This window comes from Sorex fumeus, unplaced genomic scaffold (genome assembly GCF_029834395.1).
Source record: "Sorex fumeus unplaced genomic scaffold, SorFum_2.1 ptg000126l, whole genome shotgun sequence".
NCBI lineage: Eukaryota > Metazoa > Chordata > Mammalia > Eulipotyphla > Soricidae > Sorex > Sorex fumeus.
Window position 1 is genome coordinate 2549741 of NW_026606183.1, and position 26119 is coordinate 2575859.

The following is a 26119-nucleotide window of genomic DNA, read 5'->3' on the forward strand; positions in this document are numbered from 1 at the left end:
GGGTTCCGTGTAACATAATTCTGGGTTTGCAGTGAGAGCCATAGCTTACACAGGTGTAGCTGATCTAGTGCTGATTTTTCATCTGAACCTGGGCATTGATATCACTGTATGGCAGTGGGATAGCTATGTATGCAGACTGAAAGGAAATAGGTTTGGGCATTTTTGTGCTTACTGCTTTATAAAACACAGAAAATTGCTGACGGCGTTATTTCACTATTATGAAATAAGTAGGAAGTTTATCTTACATGTAAGGGCAAGGGCATCTTGCCAAGATAAACCACAGATTGTCTAGGTTTAAGAGTTTGGTAGCATAAAATTATAATAATGAATTAAAAGGTGACAAATAAAGTTCCAATTGAAATAGATTGCTGCTAATTGCCAAATAATTATTTAAAGGCATTGATTTGTTTTGTTGGCTTTGGAAATTATATGAATGTCAATTATTGAAAGTAGTAGTATTCCAGGGACTGAAGAGATAGCACAGCAGGTAGGGTGTTTGCCTTGCACAGGCTGACCTGGGTTTGATCACCAGAATCTTATATGGTCCCCTGAACACAGCTGGGAGCAGTTTATAAGTGCAGAGCCAGGCATAACCCCTGAGCATCACCAGACATGGCCCGAATAAATAAATTAAAGTAGTACTTCCAGTAGTTCAACAGCACATATACTAAAATCGGAATGATACAGAGAGGATTAGCATGGCCCTGGGCAAGCTAGACACAACTACATGAAGAATTTCATAAAATAGATAACTCTTAATTTATTTTTTATGTAGGAGTACTGCTATTTATTCAGCCACTGATTAGCTGATTGAATTTGGCATGAACTCCACTCTTAAACTATTTTTAATGCAAGATATAAACAAAACTGGGGGAGGGGAGGTGGGGGAGGGAGTCTTTTGGTCTACGAGTTATACCTGACTCTGCTCAGGACTTACTTCTGGCTCTGTGCTCAGGGCTTATTCCTATCTCTGTGCTCAGGAGTCACTGCTGACAACGCTCCAGGACCATATGAAGTGCCATTTTGAACCCAGGTTGGCTGCATGCAGGGTAAGCACTTTATCTGCTGTACTGACCGATCCTAAAAATGGATTCTTAAACACGGAAGTTTTCTACTGAGAAAATTTTTTTCTACTAAGCAGAATTTATTGAGTATCTGCTGTTGACCTCTCAACGTTTAGCTATACTGAAAAATAGAATGCATGCCCTCACTAATACCTCTGGTTACCATTTGAGATCCTGAGACAAGTTGTTAAAATCTAAATCTCTAGTTTTCTCTATTTGAGAGATAAATTTGTTGTATGGACTTCCTAAGCTTGTTTGGCTTGCGTGTATTAGCAATTGATTTGCATTAGGTGTTGTTTTAGCTGCTTTATGTACAGCTGCTTTACTGAATTATCTTATTGATCTTATGTTATACCTAAGATTTTTATAAGTCAGGAAATTAATACACAGATATTAGTATGTTGATGCTGACATGTACCACTAGCATCTTACTCTCTGAGTTTAACACAAATCTTATCAGTATGTTAAAAAACTTACAAGGTTGCACAAATTATATGTCTCTTCTTACCCTTCAATTTTTATTTTGTGTTATGAAAATGATTTAGAATTTTAAGTTTCACTATGGTATATAAGTCTCATATCCACATGCAAGTCAATACAAGTCTGTGACTTCTATTTTTTAGAAAATTATATTTTAAAATGGGCTGGAGCGATAGCAGGGCTGGAGCCATAGAACAGCGGTAGGGCTGCACGCAACATGGCCGACCCGAGTTCGATTCCTCTGCCCCTCTCGGAGAGCCTGGCAAGCTACTGAGAGTATCTCGCCCGCACGGCAGAGCCTGGCAAGCTCCCCGTGACGTATTCGATATGCCAGACACAGTAACAACAAAGTCTCCAATGGAGACGTTACTGGGCCCGCTCAAGCAAATCGATGAACAATGGGAGGGCCTTTACCTTTTTTACCTATATTTTAAAATAGTTGTATACTAGAATTATAGATATGAGTGTCATCTTTTAATAGTGAGCAACACTGGATCATTTTTTATGTTTAAATATCTAGGTAGATCAGAAATAGGGACTGAAGAGATAGTACAAAGAGGCACTTGCCTTGAAAAATGATTTTGGTGAAATTACTATTCTAAAATAACTTCGATCAGTTGCCATGCCATGTAGAACATTTGGGTTCTATCCATGGCACCACATAGGACCCCGGAGCCCTTCCAGGAATGATCCCTGAGCACAGATACAGGAATAAGTACTGAGCATATCATGGTTTAGGGTGTGGCTGCAAAAACATAATAGCACCTGCCTGACAGGATGGATATGAGAATTAGATAAGATAAAATGTGAAAAAAACTCCTGGCATATAACTGGTCCAAAATTAGACTCTGTATATTTAATTATTACCCAAACATGAGACAAAAGGGAAATAGTCTTTGTTATTTTCATGTATCTTTACATATACTGCTTTATACACATTGCTGTTTAGACTTAATCCATTCTGCTTTGGTTTCTGATAATAGACAATTTCTAATTGCATTGTGGTTAGATGACCGTGGTAGAGGATAAAAATAAACAACAGAAGTTTTTTGCTATTCCTTTTCAAAATATGTCATTGTGACTTGATGCAGTAATGTATTTTATCTCACACTATTCCGTTTCAAAATATGTCATCATGACTTGATACAGTAATGTATTTTATCTCACTGAATCTCAACTTTGTTTTTAAATGGAAATAATATCACAGAAGTTCTGAAGAGATGTCCCATTAATAGTCCAAGTACAAATGCACAGCTCTTAATTGGTAATGAGAAATAGTACTATTCTGTCCCTTTCCTACTTAATTATGAGCTTTTGGAGGGAATCTTTTAAAAATCATACATAATAATACAGCTTGGGTTTTAAAATCGTTTGCTTGAATTTTAGAGGTCTATTTTCTATTTGTTTTATTCGAACTGGTAGTAAAGTTCCTAGTGTTTGAGAAAATGTTTGATACATTTAGTATAGTCCTTGGGCTGGAGCGATAGCACAGCAGTAGGGCATTTGCCTTGCACCTGGCCGGCCTGAGTTCGATTCCTCTGATCCTCTTGGAGAGCCTGGCAAGCTTCTGAGAGTATTTCGCCTGCACAGCAAAGCCTGGCAAGCTACCCGTGACGTGTTCGATATGCCAAACACAGTAACAACAAGTCTCACAATGGAGATGTTACTGGGCCTGCTCGAGCAAATTGATGAACAAAGGAGAACAGTGCTACAGTATAGTCCTTACAGATCCCCCTGCCTACAGTCTGGGACATATTTAGAAGCAAGTTGTCAGGTTGAATTAAAAGGTTTTACTTGTTTTGTTAACACTTTTAGTGCTTACTGTATAATAGCTGATTAAAAGATGCTTGTGAATTGAGTTCTTTGTGATTATTTTTGTTATATTTTTATTTCAGTGGAATAAATTTATTCTCTTTTCAATCTTAGAAGTGGTGTAAACTTACTGATAGTCATCTCTGATATCTTAAAATCAGGTCTTGTCACATGGCTTCTGGCTCAGTATTCCAATCAATGACCATGCAACATCAGATGTGTTATATAGAGATTTTGTAGGATTTTATAAAAGAAGAATTATAGAAGTGTTTATGGAAGACAAAGTCATGACATGACAGTTGGTACCGTATTTGCATATGTATCACAAATCCCAGTTTAGAAGTGAGGTAGGTCCTATTTGGAGAAAGTCATAACAGTGAGTATTATAATACATTTTTCAAGGAAGAATTTTCTCACCACCAATAGTAATTTCTTTAGATATCTATTTTTTGGACAGATTTCAAGATTTCTGCAATTTTACTTAGCAAAAATAATTTTATGAAATTACCAGTGGAACCTCTTTAAAATGACATCCTCAATTTTTCATGGGCTATTTAGCTAATTATAAAATGTGATTAATCTTGACCTCATCCAACCTCTACTTCCTTCATTGGAGATATCCAAAATTATGGCTGCAGTTTTTTTTTTTTGTAAGGTTCTTTGAACTGCTCTCATGGAGCCAAACTTTCAAGGAGCTTCTTCAGACATGTAATGAATTTGGAACTTATTTTAAAACATCTTGATTATAATAAACTGAATAGTATTAACTTCAGATACTTCTCAACTGAACTAATTTAGCTGTTAAGAATGCCACTGACACTGGTGGAGGGATGGGCACTTGATCATTGTATAACTGAAACCCAAGCACAAAATTTGTAAGCTTATAACTGTACCTCATGGTGTTTTACTAATAAAAAAAGGAAAAAAAAAAGAATGCCACTGAGTGGTTGGTGAGATAACACAGGGGCCACTTGCCTTAATGTAACTGATTAATTTTCTGTGTCTTTGTGCCATTTTTTACCCTTAAATATCTATTTTCTAGTGTTTGAAAAATAGGATTTCAGTTATCTCCTCAGTCTTTTGAAGCTTTAGAACTGATGCAAAAATTTAGAGTGAAGAGTGAATTTGAAAAATTTGCCTCCTATATTGAAAATTGGGCTGAAGCAATAGTACAGCAGGCAGGGCGTTTGCCTTGCATGTGGCCAACCAGGCCGACCCAGGTTCAATTCCTTTGCCCCTCTCAGAGAGCCTGGCAAGCTACCAAGAGTATCTCACCTGCATGGCAAAGCCTGGCAAGCTACCCGTGACGTATTCGATATGCCAAAAACAGTAACAACAAGTCTCACAATGGAGATGTTACTGGGCCCACTCAAGCAAATCGATGAACTATGGGAGGACAGTGACAGTGATATTAAAAATTAATTTTTAGAACATGAATTTGTACAGGGGAAAAAAGCATTTTATTTTAATCACTTTATTTGTTCATAGAGAAAGTGCTCAAATTTTAATTTCAGTGTAACTTATAAATTGCTTTTCTTGCACTTTTATGATAATTTTAATACCTAAAGATGAAAAATTTTATATATCTTTCTAATTATATAATTTATGATTTTCTTCTTAATCAAAATTAAGATGTGTAGAAGTATTGGAGCTGGAGAGCTAGTACAGCAGGTAGCATGCTTGCATGTAGACAACCCGGTTTGATCTCCCACACCCCATACAGTTTCCTGAGTCCTGCTAGGAGTGATCCCTGAATTCAGAGCCAGGAGTAATCTTTGAGCACTGCTGAGTATGATCCAAAACCAAAAACCAAAAATGTTAGGAGCTGAGTTGATACTTATTTATTTTATATTTTAAATAATTTTACTACTTTTTGGGTAGCAAATATAGAACTACAGAAAGATTACAATATCTTATATATACCTAAAATGTATATAGGAAAATTGATAATTAAATGAAAGTAGTAAATGGTGAAAGCACACTAAACCACTTGGATAATAATATGGTTCTCAGTGGAAACAAATCTTGCGCAGCAAGAAGATGTAACTGGGAATCCTTCTTAGATATCACAAGGCTTTTTTGTTTTGGGAAGAAGTGATCAACTCCATCACTTAACTCTAGTTTCAAAGTGTATTGAAAAGTAGTTTGCTCTCAACTAGGGTTCATAATACTGGATTTAGTGTTTAACATGTGTGACCTTGGGCATGAACTTTCACCTCTAGGTCATGGTTTCCCAGACACCAAAGTTGTAGTACTGAACTCTAGGTCATAGTTCTCTGTTGAGTACATCCTTGGGAAAAGTGTCAGTGTGTTTGGAGACTTACAAATCAGTGTATAAATAGCAGGCATTTCTTCCTGCCTTTTTTTTTAAGTAAAGTTTACACTTAAACATATTTTGATGTCTAAAAGGAATTCAAAATATATTCATATGGTGTGAAAGATGTAACATTGAACTGAAAGAAAAATAATGCTATCAGCAGGCCATAGAAAGATTACTTTTTCCCCCTAACCATTCCATTAAGGAATATTTGGTAAACAGATTTGAAGATCATTGTGTGATGCCACAGTCTCTCTGTTCCAAAATGATGATGTCTTAAATTTCCCTTCTCTTGTTTTACCCTATCGAAGTGTTATTTTCATAAAAAGAACCTGTGTTTTATTTATGCGAACCCTATTTCACATATTTCATGCTGTTTGTTAACAACTCTATTAATAATCATGATTTACAAAGTAATTCATAGATGGACTTTAGGCATATAATATTTCTACACCAGTCCCACCACTAGTGCCAACTTCCCTGTTCACACTGTCTCCATGCCCCCCTTGACAGGCACAACCTTGTTGGTTGTAGTTTAGATTTTGTTTTCATTGTTCAGTGTTGTTGAGTCTGTGCTTTGGAGATCAATATATATCTATATATGTATATATATGCATACATATCTATATATGTATATATATGCATACATATCTATATCTATCTTTCTTACTGTTTGCCTATATATTGTATATATATATTTTTTTCTCCCACATCACTGATATATCTAAGGTCCCTGACCCCTATTTTCCAGTTACTTCCCTTTCTTTTCCCTTTCTTTTCTTCTTCCTTCTCCCCTTGATCTCTTCCTTAAGTCCTCCATCCTATACTATGGAGTCAAGGCATGCCCATTTATGACATTTTCTTGTCCACTTTTCTTTCTTTTTAAATACCTCTGATAAGTGACATCATCTTGTATTTATCCTTTATCTCCTGGTTTACTTCACTCAACATGATATCTTACAGGTCCAGCCAGATCACTGCAAATTGCATGATTTCATTTTTACGACTGCATAGTATTTTACTGGACACACACACACATACACACCCCATGGGTTGGAGTGATAGCACAGCAGGTAGGGCATTTGCCTTGCATGCAGCCAACATGGCCGACCCGAGTTCAATTCCTCTGCCCCTCTCAGAGAGCCCGACAAGCTATCGAGAGTGCCTGGCAAGCTATCCGTGACTTATTCGATATGCCAAACACAGTAACAAGTCTCACAGTGTTGCTGGGCCCGCTCGAGCAAATTGATGAACAATGGGAGGACAGTGATACAGTGATATATACACCACATCTTCATAATACATTCTTCTGTCATTGAACACCTAGGTTGAGTCTGTGTCTTCATTATTGTACTAAGGGCTGCAGTAAATAATGGTTTGTGTATGTCATTTTGAATAAATGCTTTTCTGTCTTGGGGGTAGATTCCTAATAGTGGAATTTCTGGGTTAGCGGGCACCTCCATTCTAAGTTCAGTGAGAATCTTATCATGAAAGGAAGTGCTTTTTGTTGAGGTTATAGAGCAATAGGGTGAGGAGTCAAGATGCACTACGAAAGTCTGATGCTCTTTTTAATTTCTTTGATTCTAGAAAGTGACTGTTTCTAATTTGCCTTTTAATTGCCTTTCTTTTTTTAATTCATTGTAGTTTGAATTCTGTCATGTTGGAAATCCATGTTTTTATTATATTTTTTTAATTTCTTCCTAGCTTCAACAATAGAAGTATTTTAATGGCAATAGCTGTATTAACCCAAAGAGCTTATAAAGATAAAGAAACCACTAACAGCAGTTAGGAGGAGAGTTTTGGGCCCGCTTTTCTGAAAGCTTGCATTTCATTCTGGTAGGCAAGTAGAGAATATAATCTGGTTGTGCTGAGCAGCTGAAATGCTCTTCAACATCTGAGGTGACCTAGCCTTCTAAGTTCACTTGATCACTTGAATTGACTTCCCGTTAATTGTCGATTTGCCCGAGCGGGTGCCAGTAACGTCTCCGTTTGTCCCTGTTGCGTGCTAGTGTAGCCCAATGGCATCTGTTCGCTCCAGGAACACGAAGAGCCTCAAACCGATCGTTCATGATCTTGATGAAGATGTCTGACCATCTGGTAGGTGGGCGGCCACGCAGTCTTTTGACATCCCGTCGAATCCAGTCGGTAACAGCTCTAGTCCAGCAGTCATCTTTAAATCTCATTACGTGACCAGCCCATCTGATTTTTGACACCTTGGCAAACGAGACAGCGTCCCTGATTCTTGACATCAGAACTCCGGATTCTTTCTCTCATTTGAGTGAAACATGATATTCCAAGCATAGCTCTTTCAATTCCTCTTTGGAAGACCCTAATAGCGTTCTCATCCTGTTTTCCTAGGGCCCAGGTCTCGGAGGCTTATGTTAATGTAGGAAGAACAGTGGAATCAAAGAGATGTGCCTGGAGCCGGAGGTTCTTCGTCCTCTTAGCTATTTCTTCGACGCTCTTGAAGGCATTCCAAGCCGCTCTCTTCCTCCTGCGCAGCTCGGGTGCCAGGTCATTTGTCATGTTGACTTCTCGACCTAGGTACACATAGCTGTTGCATTCGGAAATGGTCGTTCCGTTGAGAGCGAATGGGGCATCAGGAGCGAGGCTGTTTCTCATAAACATTGTCTTCGTAAGATTCAGCTGTAGTCCGACCTTTCCACACTCACGGTCGAAGTCGGCCAGCATTTGTGCCACTTGGCTGATGTTTGATGTTATTAAAACAATGTCATCAGCAAAGCGGAGGTGGTATAATTGCCGACCATCTATCTTCACTACCATTCCTTCGCATTCCAGTCGTCGCATGATGTTCTCGAGGGTGGCACTGAAGAGTTTCGGTGAAATGGTATCACCCTGCCGAACCCCTCTCTTGACATTGACATTCTAAGTTAGTTTCCTTTTTTTTAAGGTTGTTTTTAAACCCCAAATTTGATTGAGGTATTTGGTTTACAAGTGTTTCCATATTGCTGTTTTCTAAGTGCAGAGCTACTCCCCACCTCTCCCCAGAGTGTCAACAGCCTGCACCCCTGTCCTAAGGTGTCCCTTTCACACCTCCTCTGTAGTCTCTGTTCACTGGTTGTAGTGAACTCTGTAGCCTCAGTTCACTGATCTTTTGGCAAGGTTTGTTTCCCATTGTGTGTTCTTTAGTCCCTTGCTTTCTTTCTTGATTTCTCTCCATGTGTAGGAATAAAATCATTCTGTGTTTGCATTTTTCCTTCTAACTACATAACACTCTTTGATTTTCTCAAATTTTCAGCAAACTAAAAGAATTCATCTTTGTTTCCAGAACTAAGCAGCAAGGATTAATACTTTTTCGCTTACCTGTTGGCCATCTTTATGTTTGCTTTGAGGTCATGTCTTTTCCACTCCACATTTTTTAATTTTTTTAAAGTGTTGTTGAAAAATAAAGTTTATTTTTGTTTCTTCTTTTCTTTTCTTTTCTTTTCTTTTCTTTTCTTTTCTTTTCTTTTCTTCTTTTTTGGTTTTTGTGCTACAGTCCACTGTGCTCAAGACTTATTCTTGGCTCTGTGCTCAGGGATCACTCCTGGTGCTCCTTGGAGCATCATACCTGTTGCCAGAAATTGAACCCAGGTTGGCTGCCTGCAAAGTAAGCACCCTACCTGCTGAACTGTTACTCCAGTCTTGAGAATTTATATTTCTTACCTTGGAAGTTATCCCTTCGATGGATGATATAAAAAATATTTTCTTCCGTTCATTACTATATTATTTTATTTTAGGCATTATTATTATTTCTGCTATGCAGAAACATTTAGAGTTGATGTAATCCCCTTTGCTTAATTTTGCTTTGTTTTCTTTTCTCAATGAGGTTCTCTCTTTGAAGACTCCTCTGAATCCTCATAGGGTTCCCTTTCAATGGGTGGATAATGGGCTCTAAGTAGAAACTGCAGGCAGAGATATTAGAATTCTTTTCCGTGCATAGTTATTAGGGATTCTTTTTTCTGTGAGTTTTTTTTTTAATAGAAATGCCATCCTCTATTCTTCCACTGGATTTATTGAATGTTTTACTGTAGGTCAGTTGCTGAAGAGGGGTCTAAGTAAGATTGCATTATTTCTCTAAGATTTGCCTCTGAAATAGCAAATGTTTTGGTTCTTAATAAATCCCTTCTGTGGAGCCAAGTGCTGACCTGCATATCTTTGTCTGCATATATCTTACATTTTTTTATCCTTGGAGCTATAGTTGGGGCTGTTGGAGCTCAGAATGATGACTGTCTTCAATAATACAGGGCTGTTCAGCCTCTCATACATTTGTTTGATCTTCCTTCTAATAGCTGTTTCTTATAGGGTATTTGAGATATTCTAGTACATTTGCTAAGTCGGTGGTAAATTCTTAGTGCAGTCCTAGTTGTTGATACATTCAACATCTCTCAACTTGAAAAAAATAAGATCAGTATCTTTTAAAGTTAGTTTTGATGAATACACCTATCTGTTATTTTTGCATTTGTGCTTCTTCCATTGCACTGACAATTCTAGAGCTGGTTAAGGAGTCTTTCATGAATTATGCAGTTAGATAATTGGCTAACTCCTTCCTTAGATATAAATGAGAGAAGCAGCCCTTGGTCAACTACAAAGTGTTTGTTGTTTCTTAAAGCAACAAAAACTTAAAAACTAAAAAAAAAGAGTACATATAAAAAAATTATGGAGCTGGATAGGAAGCACAGGGGTAAGGCACTTGCCTTATATGCAGCCAATCCTGGTTCAATTATTGGCACTGCATAAATAATAATAAATAAATGAAGGCCCTCCCATTGTTCATCGATTTGCTCAAGCGGGCCCAGTAATGTCTCCATTGGAGATTTTGTTGTTACTGTGTTTGGCATATCGAATACATCACGGGTAGCATGCCAGGCTCTGCCGTGCGGGCGAGATACTCTCGGTAGCTTGCCGGGCTCTCCGAGAGGGGCGGAGGAATCGAACTCGGGTCGGCCATGTTGGCTGCATGCGAGGCAAACGCCCTACCACTGTGCTATCGCTCCAGCCCCACACTACATATGGCACTACATATAGCACATTGGCACTACATATGGTTTGTATTACCAGGAAAGATACTTGAATACAGAGGTAGTAGCTGGCATATAGGAGCCATGTTGCATGTTTGAATTCTACTGATATTATTGAAGCGAATGAAGCATTTGGACAAACCTAATGGATTTCAGAGATTGTAAGAACCCATGGTGTTGGCTGAAATAGCTCTTAAGTGGAACTACCAGACAGATTGATTCGCAGTTATTCTGTAAAACTGTATAGATTTTTTTGGATTTCCAGCTAACTACACTTGTGTATCACTTACAAATTTCTTTGGCTGTCTTAATGAATAATGATGCTGTGCTATGTGAAGGTACAAATTATGAGAAGGCAGTTTTTCCCATTTTTTTCTGTATTCCCTCCCTCCCTCCCTCTCTCCCTCCCTCCCTCCCTCCCTTCCTCCCTCCCTCTCTTCCTTTGTGATTGGGAGGCCACCCCGTTACAGGGTTCCGAATATCCATGTTTGCTTTATATAACAATATTCTGCTACCAAAGAAAACTTGCCAATTAGAATATAGTATAATCTGGACAATGTTTTCTTCTATGCTGCTTTTTTCTGTATTTAACTAAGATTTAGAAAAACAAAAACAAACCAAAGTTCTATGCTTCTCTAGTGTAAGGGGGGATTATACTATTAAATTATGCCTTTAAATTGTGTGTCAGGCTTTCTCTAGGTGCCTCTGTGATTTCCAGTAGTTTTCCTAACAGCTTAATAAAATATATACCCTTTTCTCACCATTTTTATTAAAGAAAGTAGAGATTAGTTTTCCCTTTTGGTGTATCTGAAAAAGTATAGAATTGGTTTTCAGATGCAAACTGAGAAAAACCTGGCCTCTTTTTCAAAATGCTTGATCTTCTCTATCAATTGTGTTGACATTTCATCCCAAGGCTTTCTTTCAAAATATTTCTGTTCCAAAGCACACAGTTGGAGATACATTTTATTCCGTGATTGAGCCTACGTAGGCGTGTATGCTCATGCACTTATTCACATACATAACTCAGGCATACATATGTAAAACAATTTTATTAAGTGATACTATACTATAAACTTTTATCTACAGTCTGGTCTAATGTTTCCCTTTTATTCTCTCCCATCAGCACTCACATACATAAGATGTGATTACTCACTGAATCATTTTTCGGTCCAAATTCCTCTGTACTTGAGAATTACTGACCTACAGAGGAACATTCGAGAGGTGGGGTTTTTGACTCCCCTCATGCATGTATTATAACATAATATATTGGCATGTGGGATAAGTAAAGTGTTAGAAATTATGTTTATGTTTTCAGTTATCTTTAAGGAAGACACATTGAGTGCCTGAGTTGACAGTTTCTCTCTCTCCGTCCTGACATGCCAGTGAGTATGGAATATGGAAGGTCCCCTAAAAGGCTAGTAGAAGTTTCACTACGTGACAGGCTCACAGGTGGTGGGATGGGTTCCCTTTTGTGTGACTCATAAAGTACTTTAGAGAGTTAGATTATTCACATTCAAACAAACTTCACAAAAATAGAAAATGAATTTTTAAAAGTTTTTAGGGAAACTGGAATGAGATAACACAAGCACAAAAGAACAATCTCCCAAATGGCAGAGCTGATATTTTAAAAGAAAACCCAAAAAAGAACTTCTGGGCTGGAGCTACAATACCAGGCTGGATGCTTACTGAGCAAGTGACTGACCCGGGCCCAATTCAAAGTACCACATATGGTCTCCAAGCCTGTTGGGAGTGATTCTTGAGTGCAGAGCCAGGTAGGACCGGAGCACCTCTGTGTCAAGCACATTATTCCGTACACAAAAAATAAAATTCTAAGAATATGTGGCATATGTGTCTGACTATTAATAGTTTACCTTGTTCTCAGTGGATAATATGCTTTCATATATTGCTGTCATTTTGATGTATGTAATTTAAAATTTAAAATTGTTTTTATCATATTCTATCATTTTTTCACTTTTGGCTTGGAAAACTATGGGTAGAGTTGTCCAACAATTATTACTTTGGGGTGCAGATAAGTAAATTTGAGTGCAAAACTAAAGGAGGCAGGATGTTTAAGCATAAATAGGTGAACAACCTTCCACAATGGATTTGGTTTCAAGGGCACATGAACTGTTCGGTGAGTATCCGGTGTTTTTTTGTGCACATCTCAAAAAAGTTGCCCTTTATCTGGCAAAGCAGCCCTCTGCTAGGACACAGTCTGACAAATGGGCACAGGCTGGAGTTTTGTTGGTTCTCAGACCTCCATCTTTCTGCAGGTGTAGCCTCTACAAGTAAGTGCACGACTAGCTCTGATACTGAGGTGCCAAGAGAGAAGGATGATGGTAGGAGACATTGATGACTGTAATTGGCATTAGCAGTCAGGCTGTCAGCCTGTCTTTCTCCCCTCCATTCTTCTTTCCTTCCTCTCTTCGCCCCTTCTCTAATTTCCTCACTCCCTCTACCCCTTTGCCCACCTATGTTTTCCAGTGCTTTTGACTAATAATGAAGTTGTTGAAGAATTGCAACCTATAATATAACCTGTAAAGTTTAAAATATTTTTTCATGGCTCTTTCTTGAAAAACGTGCTTCAAATGCTTCCCCACAGTTTCTGAGTCATGTTCCATGGCTCTGAGAAAGTACCTTTGTCAGAGTCAGTCGGGGGCATTGAGGAGAGGGGCAGGGGTACAAGTAAACATTCAGGTTACATTAGCTGCTTAGATGGCAGTGTAGTGCAGAGATGATCCTAACAAAGCCTTAGCAATCTGGTGATGTTTACTCTGAAATCAAGCCATTGTATGACCTCTCTGGACCTCACTTTCCCTTTACTCTTTGACTAGGAGATCATTGATTCTTGATTCTGCAACTTGAGCCTGCATTAAATCACCTAAAAGACTCATTAAATAAATTGCCACTGTGTATCCTGCGCATACGAAGTTTCTAATTCAGTAAATCTAGGGAAGCCTGAGGATCTGCCTGCAAAGTTATATTTTTGAACACAACCTCAGGTGATACTGCTGCTGGTCTGCAATCCTGTGCTTTGGGAAACTGTATTAGATCATTTCTAAGCAGATCCAGCAGGAGTAATTGGTCATATATAGAAAGTGTGTGTGTGTGTGTGTGTGTGTGTGTGTGTGTGTGTGTGTGTGTGTGACTGTATTACAGTTTTGGTATTCTCTCTGCCTTTGACACTGAGAAGGGGAAGAAGGTGTGGTCTACTGTGAGAAATGATGGCTGGATGTATGGATATAGATGTGCACATTCTAAATGCCTCTGTGATTTTAAACCAGAGCTATCAAGGACCAAATTAGAAATCTTACATTCTAACCTTATGAAGGGAACTACAGGGACCTTCTTAATAATCAGTTGTCTCTAATTTTATCCACATGCCTCTGAAATTCTAGACACTCAGGTCAGTAAATAAGACCATAGCCTATTCTGGCAGATGGTTTTCATGGTTTTATCCCCATTACTCCTAATGTGACTACTCTTCCCTGTCTTTCTCATTCTGAAACTCTTGAATGGTCCCTGTTGCCTTTTTGGGTTACAATAAAGTTGTAATGTTTCAAGAGATATTGGAAGCTTATTGGTGTCAGAAACTATACAGATATCTCACAGAAGAGCATTATCAGTCAGGCATCCCAGAAATTCTTGGGAATATTGTATTCCCAAATTTTTTAGACGAATATTAAGTATAGATTAAGAGTCCAAGAAGTTAATGTGTGACCCAGATAAATTTAATAATTTTAATAATCAAAAGTGAACATCAAGCAAAACTTATCAATAATAAAAAAAATGAACGTTAAGACCCAAACTTCGTAGATGCTTTTGCTTTCTCTTCTCTTGCAGACGTCTCCACTAGCTTTCAAGTGTTCATTCTCTGGTTGATATCTTGGACTTTCTTGCCACCTAGGATTGCTTGTCCTTGGAAGTGATGATATTCATCACAGTTTGGCACTTTATTCCTCGAAAATTCTTTCTTATCTCCTTTTTTCTGCCAATAGAACTAATTGTGTAAACTATTTCTGAATATGAATGTTTAATATTTGCTTGTTAACTTTCTTGAGAAAAATTATTTGGTGTTATTCACTCAGGTTTCCTGTCTTTTATTTTTTTTGTTTTGTTTTTGGGTCACACTCGGCAATGCTCAGGGGTTACTCCTGGCTCTGCACTCAGGAGTTACTCCTGGCAGTACTCAGGTAAGCATATAGGATGCCAGGGATTGAACCCAGATTGGCCGTGTGCAGGGCAAATGCTCTACCCACTGGACTATCACTCTGGCCTCAGATTTCTCTTATGATGGAGGATATACCCAGCAGTCTTAGGGCTTACTCCTGGCCCTGGTGGGCTTGGGGAACCACATAGGGGTACTGAGGATTGAACCCCAGTGGGCCTTATGCAAGGCAAGCTCCTCACCCTTTATACTATCTCTCCAGCCCCATTTCTACAGTACTAAATAATACTTTATACTATATAATTAGCATTCAGTGAATAACAAAAGAGTACTAACATACGGCTTAATATTTAGGTCTCCTACTATATGTAGCCTATTTAATTTTTGTCCTGATTGTTCAAAAGGTTCAAACATTAGTGAGATGATTTGTCTTTTTTCTATATCTAGTATGCTCTTGATGATAATTTCATTTTTAATTTTCCTTTTTTCAAAGAGAATTCAAACAAAATAATTTTAGACAATCTCTTATGAACATTTGGGAACATGGCATTTCAGGTCTGCTTTCTTCCTTTGTGTTAAGTATATACAGCTATAATTACTAATTGCTGCACTCTAAGTAGAGACAGATGATACATGTGTTTGTGTCAGTTTTCCAGAGGGAAAGCTAAGTAACCAAGCTCATTTTTCCATAATGTGAATGTTATTCATAAACTATTACCATAATTGATGCACCAAGCCACTGTAGGGTAAATAATGTGTTGTGAGTGGGAAATAAGCTAGAAGTAGTCAATGAATATTAAAGAACAAAACCTCATTTTAAAAAAGAAACTAATTATAGTCATTCAGAATTCATACTGCAAAACCAGTTAAAATTACATGGCTATCATTTATGTGGGTAAAAGACATAGTAATATCTGTAGAGTTATGCACGTAAAGACAGGCACACTTACTAAAAGAAAAGGACACAGTGGACAATTTCAGGCTAGTCATTTTGCATGCACTTGATATGACATGAGCAAATCTGATCATCTAAATTTATATTTAGGGGGAAGAGCATAATTTCAATTTTGTATCATTTGTGTACCTGGAGTGTTCTGTTGTTTTCCTTGAATGAATTAGCCTTTGGATATTCTGTACCACTCATTTTTCATTGCAAATGTTTCTTGAAATTCCTGTCTTCTAGGTGTTTATTAACTTATGTGTGGTGGTATATTGTTATACACTTTGGAATTTTGTTGGTTTGTAATAGGAGGCAATAAGCCTTTTGTTTTGTTTTGTTTTGTTTGGGGGCCACACTGGCAGTGTCAGGGCTTACTGCTCTCTCTGCACTCAGGAATTATTCCTGGTGTGCTCGGGGGATTGAACCTGGTCACCCGTGTGCACGGCAAACTCCCTGCTTGCTGTTCTATTGCTCTGGTCCCTATTTTTTATGTATATTATTATTAGTCTCCCAAATCCCTGCCACGCTGTAATTGTTTTCTTTCCTCTCTTTCTTCCTTTCATCCCCTGTCCTTTCCTGCTTTCTTCCCTCTCTCCTAGTTCTCATCTCTTTCCCCCCTGCACCTCTCCTTCCTTCCTTTTTTCTCCCGGACTCTCCTCTTTCCCTTTTTCTCTTCTCTCTACTGTATCTTTTTTCTCCCTCTCCCTTTGTTTCTTACTCCCGGGTGACACCCTTTCTCTATAATTTCTTCTGTATCTGTGTTGTAGCATGATTCAGTCATGATCCTCCCGTTCATCGATTTGCTCGAGCGGGCCCAGTAATATCTCCATCATGAGACTTGTTGTTACTGTGTCTGGCATATCAAATACGTCACGGGTAGCTTGCCAGGTTCTGCCGTGAGGGCGAGATACTCTCGGTAGCTTGCCGGGCTCTCCGAGAGGGGCAGAGGAATCAAACTCGAGTCGGCCATGTTGGCTGCTTGTAAGGCAAACACCCTACCGCTGTGCTATCGCGCCAGCCCGTAGCATGATTAATGAACTGTATATTTGCACTAATTCTACCACAGGTATTATTGCTTATCTTTATATTTCATGATGTTGCATTTATTTGTTAAAAGTACTGAAGCTTTGTTCTTGATTACTAGTATCTCTAAAAAGTGTTGTAATAGAATTAGAAAAAGACACTGTTGTTGTGCAGTTTTGGTGATAAATCAGGAATCTGGAGTATGATTTATGTAGAATATTTGTTACCTTTCATCTCCAGTTTCTCAAATCAAAAGGAAAGATTCTTCCTTCGTCTCTTGATATTGATATGTACATTTTAGTATATGCAAAGAAGCAGTGGCAGTATTTAGTTGCTTTTATGTTTTAAAATAAATTGTAGTGGGGCAGGGAAGACAGCTCAAAGGGCTAGAACATGTGCTTTGCATGTGGGAATCTTGGGTTTGATTCCAGGCACTGCAGTATCCCCTGAGCACCCCAGAAGTGACTGTTGAGCATTGCCAGATGTGCCCCCAAACTAATAAATAATTATTAATTAATTTGTTCTTGGATTTTAGAAAAATATATCTTCAGCTTAAACCTTTTCTTATTATTCTAGAGTAACACTTCCTTTGAATCTATATTTTGTGAACATCTGTTGCTGTTCCCTTTTACAGGAATGAAAACGTGGACAGTTTTGTATGTGCTTTTTTAGCTAAGATTTCTCTGGTTCTTAATGCCAGACAGAATTGATTAATTCCACTACTTAATCTAACTGGGCACATTCCTATAATAGAAAAATGAGTAAAGTAGAATGTTCCTAAGCATACTGCTTTCATAGACAAAGTTTGATACTTCTGTAAACTGTTTGAAAAGTTTTGAGGGGAAAAAGCAAAAGAAAACTCAAAGAACCTGAAGGCATTTTAAGTGTCAAAGATCATCACTTTAAGGATAATCAGATTCCAAAATGTGAACATTATTGCTATACTATAGTTCCTGGTAGAGTGAGGTTAATGTATATAACTCTGTGGATAGATTTAGCTTGCCTGGGTAATAATTATGACAGGAGAGAAACATTAGTCAGGAGTATATCCTTTAGATTGGAAGTTCCCAAATTCATTTGTCCTGTTGATCCCTTTTTATTTTTTGGAGCACATCTATCCCTGTTCGTTTCTCGCCCTGTGCTGAATGGTCACTCTAAGAGGTACTTGGGGAACCATATGCAATTTCAGGAATCCAAGACTGATCCAAAACATGACCTGGCATTGGTCATGTGCAAGGCAAGCGCCTTAACTCTATGCTTTTTCTACAGATCCCCTATCATCTTAATAGTCATTTCCCCTTTGATAATCTACCACCTTTAAGGAGAACAAAAAGTTGCAACAAAGGCTACTAATTCTTTTGGGTCTTTCCAGCATCTTCCTTTCCCCAGAAGGTGGTATCATTTACTTGGGAAACCTGCTTTAGTGGGATGAGAAATCCTGGAAAGAACATTTTTATGTTTCAGTCTTCCTTCAGACAATGCAGTGTCCACTGAGAACTTATTTCAACTTGGAGACTCCTAGACACGCCTTTGGCTTGGTTTCATGAGGACTTTGGAAAACTACTTAGTTTGGAGTGGTGTTTTTTGAGTTTGTTCCTGGCCCTGGGCCTTGAGAACCTAATTCCTGCTAAGTTCTGTGCATTATAGGATCTGAGTGTAGATATGGATAATGTAGGCTTGATTTCTGCTTCCTGCAATACTTAGCCATTGTACAATTCTTTTTGTACCTTGTCTTAAAGAAGAAAACACATCACATGGAGTGAAGTGAGTGAGAAAGGAAACATGATTTTCTCTTCTTCTGAATAGAAGTGTTGGATAAAAATCTTCCAGTTTTCAGTTCAGTTATAGCTCATTGTAGTTTATGTTTAGATCATTTTCAACATTACTGGTAAGACAAATTTCTGAATAGTTTGCACTCTTCTTTGCATAACTAGGGAAGTTTTGAATATAGAGTTGAGATCTGAATTTACAATTGTGAGTTTAGAAATATAAGGGTCATGTGTGTATGTGCATGCACATGCATGCATGTGTTTGTGTGTGTGTGTGTGTGTGTGCGCGTACATGCATGCTTGTGTGCACAAGTATGTACTTGTTGGACAGAGACAACAGAATTTGGGGAAATCACTCTTTGCAGATGAAACACCATGTATGCAGTTCAAAAAACTCATGTGTTTTTGACAGATAAATTATTTCTTCTTCAAAGATTTTTTTTTTAATAAGGTCTGTGACTAGCCCTGTTGACTGAGAAAAAGGAAAGTCCTTGAGAGCCCACCATGCCTCTTCAGCCTCTCTTAACAAGTGTTCAAATGCTCTACCAGAGGAAACGGTATTTTCTTAGTGCAGCTGCAATGGAAATCTCTGTGCAGCTGAATATAATTTATTTACATGATCTGTTCCTCTTGGGGCGAAGGCGGGGTAGTGGGCATACCAGCAGTGCTCAGGACTTACTCTTGTTCTTTGCTCAGGGATTGTTCTTGGTGGTATTCAGAACTAGATTGTCCCATTTTGAAAAGTAAATGTTTTAAAACAAAACAAAACAGGCAACTGAGATAATTGGAAAGAGAGGGATGTTTATACCAGAAAATAAAATTGTGCAGAATCTTGTCTTTGTTGGCTTCAAAATCATTAAAAGGGCCCAGTTGACAGTTTGCTGTATTTCTATATATGTTTTTGTGGAAAAATTGAGATTTCTAGTAAACTTAAAAGTAGTTGACAAAAGTCCTTGTGAGCCCATCAGTAGAGGATAAAGATAATATAGCCATATGTTTTGTCTTAGCTTTTGTGTTTTGAATCATGCCTGGCCCTGCTCAGGGACTCTACCCGACTTGTGTTTATGGGAATGATGTGGTGCCAGGGAGGCTTCCCACTTGCAAAGCATATGTTCCGATTCTTATCTTCCAGGCCCCAGAAGCCATATTTGTATTAGATAACACACTTATATTGTTAGAAATGCCAACCTTGCAACTTACAAGCTGAAGCATCATTTACCACTTACACTCTCTGAAAAAAAAAATTGGTGAATTTAGGTATCATATCGAGTTATTTTCTTCCTTATGGTCAGTTAGACTCTGAATGTAATAATAGAATAATCAAAACTCTGTCATATTAGCTTGGGCACCCTCAGCTTAATGATGGATTTTTGTGTTCATCACTGACAATGTCACTGTCCCCCCGTTGTTCATCAATTTGCTCGAGCAGGCCCAGTAACATCTCCATTGTGACAGTTGTTACTGTGTTTGGCATATCGAATACGTCACGGGTAGCTTTTGTGTTCTTGAGAAAGATAAATTACTGGTTTATAATTGTACCCAGAATTTGGCATGGATAAGGTTGGAATTGAATGTGGTCTGTTTTTAAATGTCTTGCATAAATCTTTATCCTTTCCATTGTATTCTTTACCATATGGTAGCTTTTTCTTACTGCCTCTGTGAACTCTTGTCTAAAATTGGGAAAACCCTGTTTTAAGGAATTGTAAGTGAAAATCACCAGAAGATCTACAACAGAAATTACTCCCGAATTGAGCTTCATGTCCATACTGCCCTTTAAGCAAGCAGTTCTTTTTGTTTATGGAAATGTTAGATACTCTCTGCCTCTTACTGTTCCTTGATTGTATTAGGTTACCTTAATGGTTCATCTACCTGTATCTGGTCTTACCATTATTCTCAGAGATACACTCATGCACAGTAGCGTGATTTTAGTTTAGGGAACCAGAGGTTCTTATATACCAAGCTTGGCCTCAGAGCTGTTCTGGAATGTGAATGTAGTCACTTTATCTCTCTGTTGTTGGTGATTTTCATCACCGTGATGTTTGTTCCTGGTCGTTTCCTGCCTGAAAGGTGAAGCCTTTACTTGGACACTGAGCAGGTTATGTGTGCTGCCCTCTTGGTGCTTGTAAATGAGATATTAGTAAAACAGAAATTCATTTAAAAAACCATTAAGTTCTTTATATTTTGTGTTTCTTCAAACAGTGAGTGGCTTCTCAGATTCATTAAGCTATCAAATGGTTTCAAAGTTCATGACTTCCTTTCACCTAAGGGTCGATGATACTAGTTTTCAAGAACATGTAAAGTCACTCAGCAAGTAGAATTTTACTAAGCTTACAAATGAGTCTTCTTGTGTATTTATCTAAATTCTAGCTTTTCGAAATTTTCTTTTAGAAGGGTTGATGGGATGCACGCCAAGTGGTACTCAGGGCTTGGTTCTGGTTGTGTATTTAGAGATTATTCCTGCAGACTTGAGGAACCATAGGGGGTGCCAAGGATTGAACCTGGGTTATCCCTGTGCAAGGCAAATGCGCTACCTGCTATACTGTTGTTCTAGCCCTGCTCTTTGGAATATTTCATTACTATATTTTCCTCTTTTTCTGTGAGCATTTAGATTTATACTAAAGGGAATCATAAAGGAAATTAGTATTTTTCCCTCAAATTTTTTTGTATAGTTTGTCTGCAGGACAAAATGTTTTGTTATTGTAGCTGTGATTACACCTGGTCAGTCTTCACCACCTCATACCTCCTCCATCTATCTCCCATCTTTCCTGTGAAGCCTTTTACATTTCTTTATTCTAGCTGGTTCACTTTTCCCCTTCCCCAGCCTGAATCTCCTAAGTAATCTCTCCACAGCTTTCACAAGCACGCTCAGCCTCTTGTAAAGCTCTTGCTCCATCCATTTCCTTCCAGGAATATGGCAACTCTCCAGTTTTATTTGAGCTACTGTATTCCACATAATAGACTTAAAACTCAATTTGAATTATTACTGTGATCAGTAGGCTTCAGAATCTGACCACTTTTCAAGTGTTGGCCATCCATGCATTTACTGAGTTGCTTCCTTTGACTCGTGTATGTCATTTTCAAACTCTCACTTCTCAAGTCTAAAATGACAGCAGGGCTAGGAGCTATCTCAAAGGATTAGTGTACTATGCTGGAAGCCCAAGTTTGGTTCCCAGCATTTTCTGGTCCCCTAAGCACTGTGTCAAGAGTAGTTTTGAGTACAGCTGAGTTTAGCCCAAAATCCAAAATAAACAACAGAAACAATAGCAAACATGTATGAAAAACTTGAAGAGAATGTGCTATTTGATTTCTGCTTAGTAGAAGTCAAAAGTATAGCCAGAGAAAGTTGCCCCAGTTTCTCTCTTTGGCCAAAGAAGTTAAAAGATACTACTTCAGCTGGAGAATTTAAAAGTGAGTTCTTGGTCTCGTTTTCCTGAAGTGGCTGAACTGTTTTTAGTTTTTATAATCTGTGTGGAGAAAGACTTCCTGTTCTTGTTTTGGAGAGCCAAAGGTTAATGCTATAGTAGAATCTATTTTCTAGATAAAGACTGGAGTCAGAATAGTGTTTAACCAGGTGTTAATCTGTCTCCTGAGAGGGAGTGCAGGGATTCATTTTTCATCCCAGGAGGTAGGCGTGGAAGGAGGAGTTGGTCCTCCCAGGAGGGTCTGAGAGTCTGGGCCTCCTCCTACCTGCTTTTACTGACATGTGCCTTTGTGATGAAGACAGCAGAAGTCCATTTGGGGAATTTTCTTGTCAGCCAGCCAAGAGAGCAATACAGAGCAAGCGAGAGGGAGCGATAGGCAGTCTTGGAGCTCCGTTCGCCGAGCAAAGATCACACACAGCGTTTTAGCTGCTAAGAGAAGGTGTACAGAAACATAGAGGAGAAGCAGGGCAGATTCGAAAGAGTCCGTTTTCCTATTTCTTTCTCCTCCACCCCTCCTGTCTCTGAGCACATGTCATTCTGTGGAAAACTCAGCATCTTTGAAAGGAGTCTTTTCTGAAAGATCACTTTTTCTTTTTAAGCACGATACTGTTGGATTTTTTTTTGCTTGTGTTTGTGTGTGTGAGGGTGTTTGCAGGTTTTTTGTTTTTTTTCTTTTCCTCTTTATTTTTTCCATCTTCTTTTTCTCTGAGGACAGGAGGTGAGACAATGATCAAGTCAAGCTGGTTCTATGTTAAGTTCAAGTATGCAGAAAAGGTAAGTCACAATGTTTTCTTTACCCAGGGGAAACCTGCCATCTCTCTACAGTCTTCTCATGTTGAGAAGCATTTCTAGCTTCTCAGGGCAAGCAGCGAAGCCTGTGTGGTTTCTTTGAAAATGTCTTTCCTCTGGCTTAATTATTCCTAGGTGGAACATAGACTATGTGCTTGCAAACTGGTATTTTCACACTGCCACTGACCAAGAGGAAGGAATACGTATGGCCTCCAGTGACATTTTTTAGAGAAGGAAAATAATTAAGCTGCTGTGGCAGGAAAGAAAGACTTTGCTGCTGTAGACTAAAAAGAGGATTTCTTAGAGAAATAGGTGCCGTGAAACAATGCAGTTTTAGTTTGGAAACAAACTGACAGTTATTTCCTATTATCTTAGGTTTGCTCTAACAGAGGTTTTTTTGTTAATTTTTCTTCAGACTTTGATCATTTGTGTATAAGAACTTTGCCATGTTATTTGAGTATAAAAATAATTTAGTCAAAAACTATTTTGACTAAACATATGAGACCGTTTTTATGTTTGTGGTATTATTTTTAGAAAAGGAATAAATTTTGAATGGAAGTATCATTTTTATATTTAACAGTTCTCCATTTCATCATACCATTTATAGTGTTTTGCGGGGAGTGGGCAATTTCTCATACAGTTTCATCTTAGCTGGAGTCGTTAACATTATTTTCTTCCTATATTAAAACAGAAGTTAATAAACTGCATACTCATTTACCTTGCAATGCTTTTCTGTATGAATTTATTTTGTTTTTGTGAAAAAACACTTTTATTTATAATGAAAATAGAAAATAGAATTTTTAATTTAATGCTTCGTCCTGTATTTATCTTTTTGAATGCTGACAGTAAAAGTTTTTAAAGCTGAAATATTGGGCCCAGGGAGATAGCTGTAGTGTTCATTTGTGAACTAGTGTTCACACTTTGCATGCTAGAGGCCTCAGTTAGATCCCTGGCTTTCTCAAGGGCCTCTTAGCATCACCAGGAATGGCCCTTGAGCTGTGTATCCTTGAGCTGTATTGGCACTCAAACCCAAAATAAATTAATAAAAAAAGCCAAAATATTATCTTGGTATAGGATCAGGAAAAGAGATTATTGTTGTTTGTGATTTATATTTTATTTCCTCATTAGGTCACTTTTCTTTGAGTTAGCCCATTGTCCATTGTATATTATGAATTTTGACAAATTTAAACTGTGGTTTATGTTTTTAACATTTTCCTCTTATCTTGGATGTCTGCAGTAGAAACTGAAACTCAGAGTTAAGAAATAAGAGCAAGCTAATATTAAAGGGAACAAAAAGTTTTAGAAATGTTTTTCGTAAAAAAGGAAAAGCTAGGAACACTATTAATTGATTCATTTGAATGACCATATTGCTGTTTTTTTTTATTAATCAAACAAGGCCATATGTAATTTAAAGCTAAATAATAGCAAAAGGCTCTGTAGTTGGTTCATGTATATTTCCCTTTTATCGGATTGTGGGGAAGAGAAAGAGAAAGATGATCATGGTTTTTGCATGCTTGTGAAGCACTAGTTTTTTGTGATTCTCAGAAAACTTGTTTGTTTGTTTTGTTTGTTCCAGATTCCTTCATAATTGTTTTTTAATTTGCATTGAATATTACTTTTTGTTTATTCAAAGCTTATAAAAAAGGTTTACTTTCATCTGGCGAGATTACAAGCCTTTCTTAGTATAATTGTAGGCCAGCCATGCTTAAAAAATTTAGGGACCCAGGGAGATGACTCAAAGGGCTAGTATACACACTCTGCATAATCTGATGGCCCAGGTTCAATCCCTGACACCACGTAGTTCTGGAGCACTTCAAACCTGGGACCAAAAAACTTAAAAAACATAAAGTAATAAAAATAAAGGAAAAGAAACTCAGACTTTTTCCAGATTCTTTCAAAAATCTTTTATTATATGCTATTATAATTTGACATTTCTTCCAGTATCTGGGCAAAAATGAAACCCCACTTTTTTCAAATATAAGCCAAGTTATTTGATGTAAACTTAGAATTGTTAGAAAAATATTTCTTCTGTGAGTTTTTCTATATCAAAAATATATATTCATACATACACTATACATGCTGTTCCATTATTGAACCACTCCCTGATTTTATAATTATGAAAATCTGTTAATAAGTCTTACACAGTGACCAAGAAAAATGTATTAGGTGAAATACTGTGTTACCAAAATATTGAAGTAAGGTCATATATTTTCCTTGCTAGCATCAGAATTCTGATCACTTTCTCAATTTCATATATACATAAATGAACAACATCTCTTTTACCACCACCACACATGGTAGAGCCTGTGTAAGGATTTCCATTTAAGTTATTAATGAGTCGTCTCTTCCTTTCTTGAGTTAGGTTCAGGCATCATTCTTCCTAAATATCACTTACTTGAATTAAGTGCATTTTATTCCCCTTTCCTCTTCTTACTATGCAGTGTCTCTCTTAACAATTTCTTATTTTCATGTGTCAGCTGTGTCCTGTAATATATTCCATGTTCTCTATTACTAGTTTTATATTGTTCTTGAATTCCAGAACTACATATTTATTTGACTAGTTCTCGATCTATGTACATATCAAAAAACAACACCTAAGCTTTTCCAGCTCAGGAGAAGCCTGTGTTCTCTCTTGAACATGCATTCCTCTCTCTCTACCCTCGCATCTCTCTCCATAAGACTTTCAGTAAAATCTACTTTGCTTCACTGGGGATAGGAGGTGGGACCGGGAAAGCAGCACCTCTAACACGAGGTTAATTTCTTCTTCCTCAACCAAATGCTTCCTTCCTGTAGTATTTCTGACCTTAGGCAAAGTTTCAGTAGCCTCTGCTTTCCCAGAGGACCCATTGAGCCTTCTAATTAATCTCCTTGTAGTGGCTGCCTTCCGGTACTCCAAGTATTGCTAGAGTGATCCTATTAAAAGGTCACTGTTGAGTCTCTGGAGTTCCTTGGCTGTATGTGAATGGCTGCTCTCTTTCATCTAAAAGTACTCACTTGATCTCCCTCAACAGTCTTAGCACTTGACCTTGCATATACACAATTTGTTGTTTTGTTGTAAATCTCTTCACCTCTAGTCTATGTTCTCTGTAATACTCTTTGATCCAAGGAAAGCAAAAGTGTAGTGTCATTATTTGGTACCCATAATGCTTTAATTCGACATGTTCTCTTAAATATTATTGAGCAAAGCGGTGACTTTGGGGGCAATTCTGGCAGACTGAATTTGAGTTCTACTTTTTCCATTTATTAGTACTCTGTGATAGTGACAAGCCACAGCCTAGGGAAAAATCCCCCATCTTTTGAGCTGTTTTCAGACT

At 37.9% G+C, this 26119-nt stretch overlaps 1 protein-coding gene and 1 non-coding gene across 7 annotated transcripts in view; both read left to right on the forward strand.

The window, feature by feature from the left end:
• The window catches only part of AUTS2 (activator of transcription and developmental regulator AUTS2), a 1241040-nt gene that overhangs the window by 393730 nt on the left and 821191 nt on the right, over positions 1-26119 (forward strand). For 3 of the 6 annotated variants that reach the window (XM_056137725.1, XM_056137727.1, XM_056137726.1), the window contains exon 3: positions 981-1049. The exons of 2 other annotated variants lie outside the window; for them this stretch is intronic. In XM_056137725.1, the coding sequence (XP_055993700.1) occupies positions 981-1049 (69 nt within the window). Of the gene's footprint in view, positions 1-980; positions 1050-22716; positions 22791-26119 lie in introns of those variants that run through there. One more of the 6 variants, XM_056137730.1, reaches the window with a different exon arrangement.
• On the forward strand, positions 639-750 carry LOC130045033 (U6 spliceosomal RNA). The gene has a single exon (XR_008795511.1). It is a non-coding gene; the product is annotated as a U6 spliceosomal RNA (small nuclear RNA).